The sequence below is a fragment of the Buceros rhinoceros genome, unplaced genomic scaffold (assembly GCF_000710305.1).
Source record: "Buceros rhinoceros silvestris isolate BGI_N320 unplaced genomic scaffold, ASM71030v1 scaffold20971, whole genome shotgun sequence".
NCBI classification, from domain to species: Eukaryota; Metazoa; Chordata; class Aves; order Bucerotiformes; family Bucerotidae; genus Buceros; species Buceros rhinoceros.
Genome location: NW_010395080.1, coordinates 574 through 1,878, shown reverse-complemented (window position 1 = coordinate 1,878; position 1,305 = coordinate 574). Strand labels below are relative to the sequence as shown.

The following is a 1,305-nucleotide window of genomic DNA, read 5'->3' as shown; positions in this document are numbered from 1 at the left end:
CACACCACCTCACGACAGCGGGTCGTGGGGGAAGCAGCTCCCAGCAGCGGCCTGCTCCTGAGACCCTTGTGTAGAGCCTTCTGCGCAGCTTGTCCTGTGGCACTTCTGTGCGCTGCGGAAGCCCTAGCAGACGTGCCTGCCTGCACTGCCCAGTACTGCACGTCCTGGGTGCTCGCCAGGCGTGGGGGACTGTGGCTTTCCTGCAGGACATCAACAAGCTGGTCTGGCTGAAATGCCATGGCTTGACCGTGGTGCAGTTCCCTGTGCCTAGTGGCGCAATTCAGCTGGACTCTGAGCCTAACAAACACGCTGGGGGCAAAGTGCAGGGCTGTGCAGACTCTCATAGCCTCCAAGGTAGAAGGGCCAATTTGACGGCAACCTGCAGAGAGGTTCCATAGCACGGTGGAGGGCTCGAGAGTTGGGAGAAGTCCCCTGTACGTGTCACCCTTGGGCAATCCATTCAGAGCTTCCCACAGAGCCAGAAGCCAGCTGAGAGCGGAGCGGGGAGAGTAGCACTGCCAGTGCTGCCCCATCAGTGTCCCGTGCTGATCCACCTGCCCGGTAAGAGACGCTTTCAATGCTTTTGGACAGGCAGGCACAGAGCGTGGGTTGGCATCTTGGTGCCTCTGCCCTGGGGGAGAGCTCAGCCCTCGCCCACAGCGAGGCACAGAAAGAGCTTTCTTACTCTTAGTGCAAACATACTGTGACTTTAGAAGGTTAAAACAAATCCAGCTGCAGAGCTTGACCCCTCAGCAGCCCTACGCCTTGCTCAGCTCTGGGGCAAAGCTCCCCAGACACAGCAGAGGACACTTTGTCTGCAGCCCCCGGGCTCTATGCAGCAGTCGCTGTGCCGGGACACGGCCAGTGTGATCCCGAGTCCCCTGGTCTGTGCCTGCTGCTGCCAGGGAGCGCCTTCTCCTAACCTCTCCCAACACCCAGCAGCAGCAACTCCCCGGCAGCGCAGTGCTTCTCACAACAGGGTCCCACTGGCCCTTCAGCAGCTCGGGAGTGAGCTGCGGCTATGGGGACATGCCCAGTCCAGGGGAAAGGAGACAGGGATGATGAGGTGCCAGGTGCCACCAGAACCGGTGGAGATGATCCTGATAATCCCAGAGGTGAAAGTTCGGGCCAGTGTTTGTTTATCCAGCGTGCACGCCACAGGCACCAGCTGAATCTCTGCCTCTCCCGCAACCCTGCGTCCCTACAGCGTCCCAAAACGGGGCTCCCAGCAAGGCGCCTGGGATGGCTCCTTACCCACCATCCGAGGCTGCGGCGAGAGCGGCTGCTGGAAAAGCCAAACAGGCG

At 60.6% G+C, this 1,305-nt stretch overlaps 1 protein-coding gene across 1 annotated transcript in view; it reads left to right on the top strand.

The window, feature by feature from the left end:
• Nucleotides 1-354, top strand: part of LOC104501606 (presqualene diphosphate phosphatase-like) — a gene marked incomplete at both ends in the record, with an annotated part of 1,614 nt that extends 1,260 nt beyond the window's left edge. Inside the window, one exon of the mRNA XM_010145444.1 lies at nucleotides 207-354. Coding sequence (XP_010143746.1) covers nucleotides 207-354 — 148 coding nt within the window. The remainder of the gene's footprint in view (nucleotides 1-206) is intronic.
• Between the last annotated feature and the right edge of the window lie 951 nt (nucleotides 355-1,305).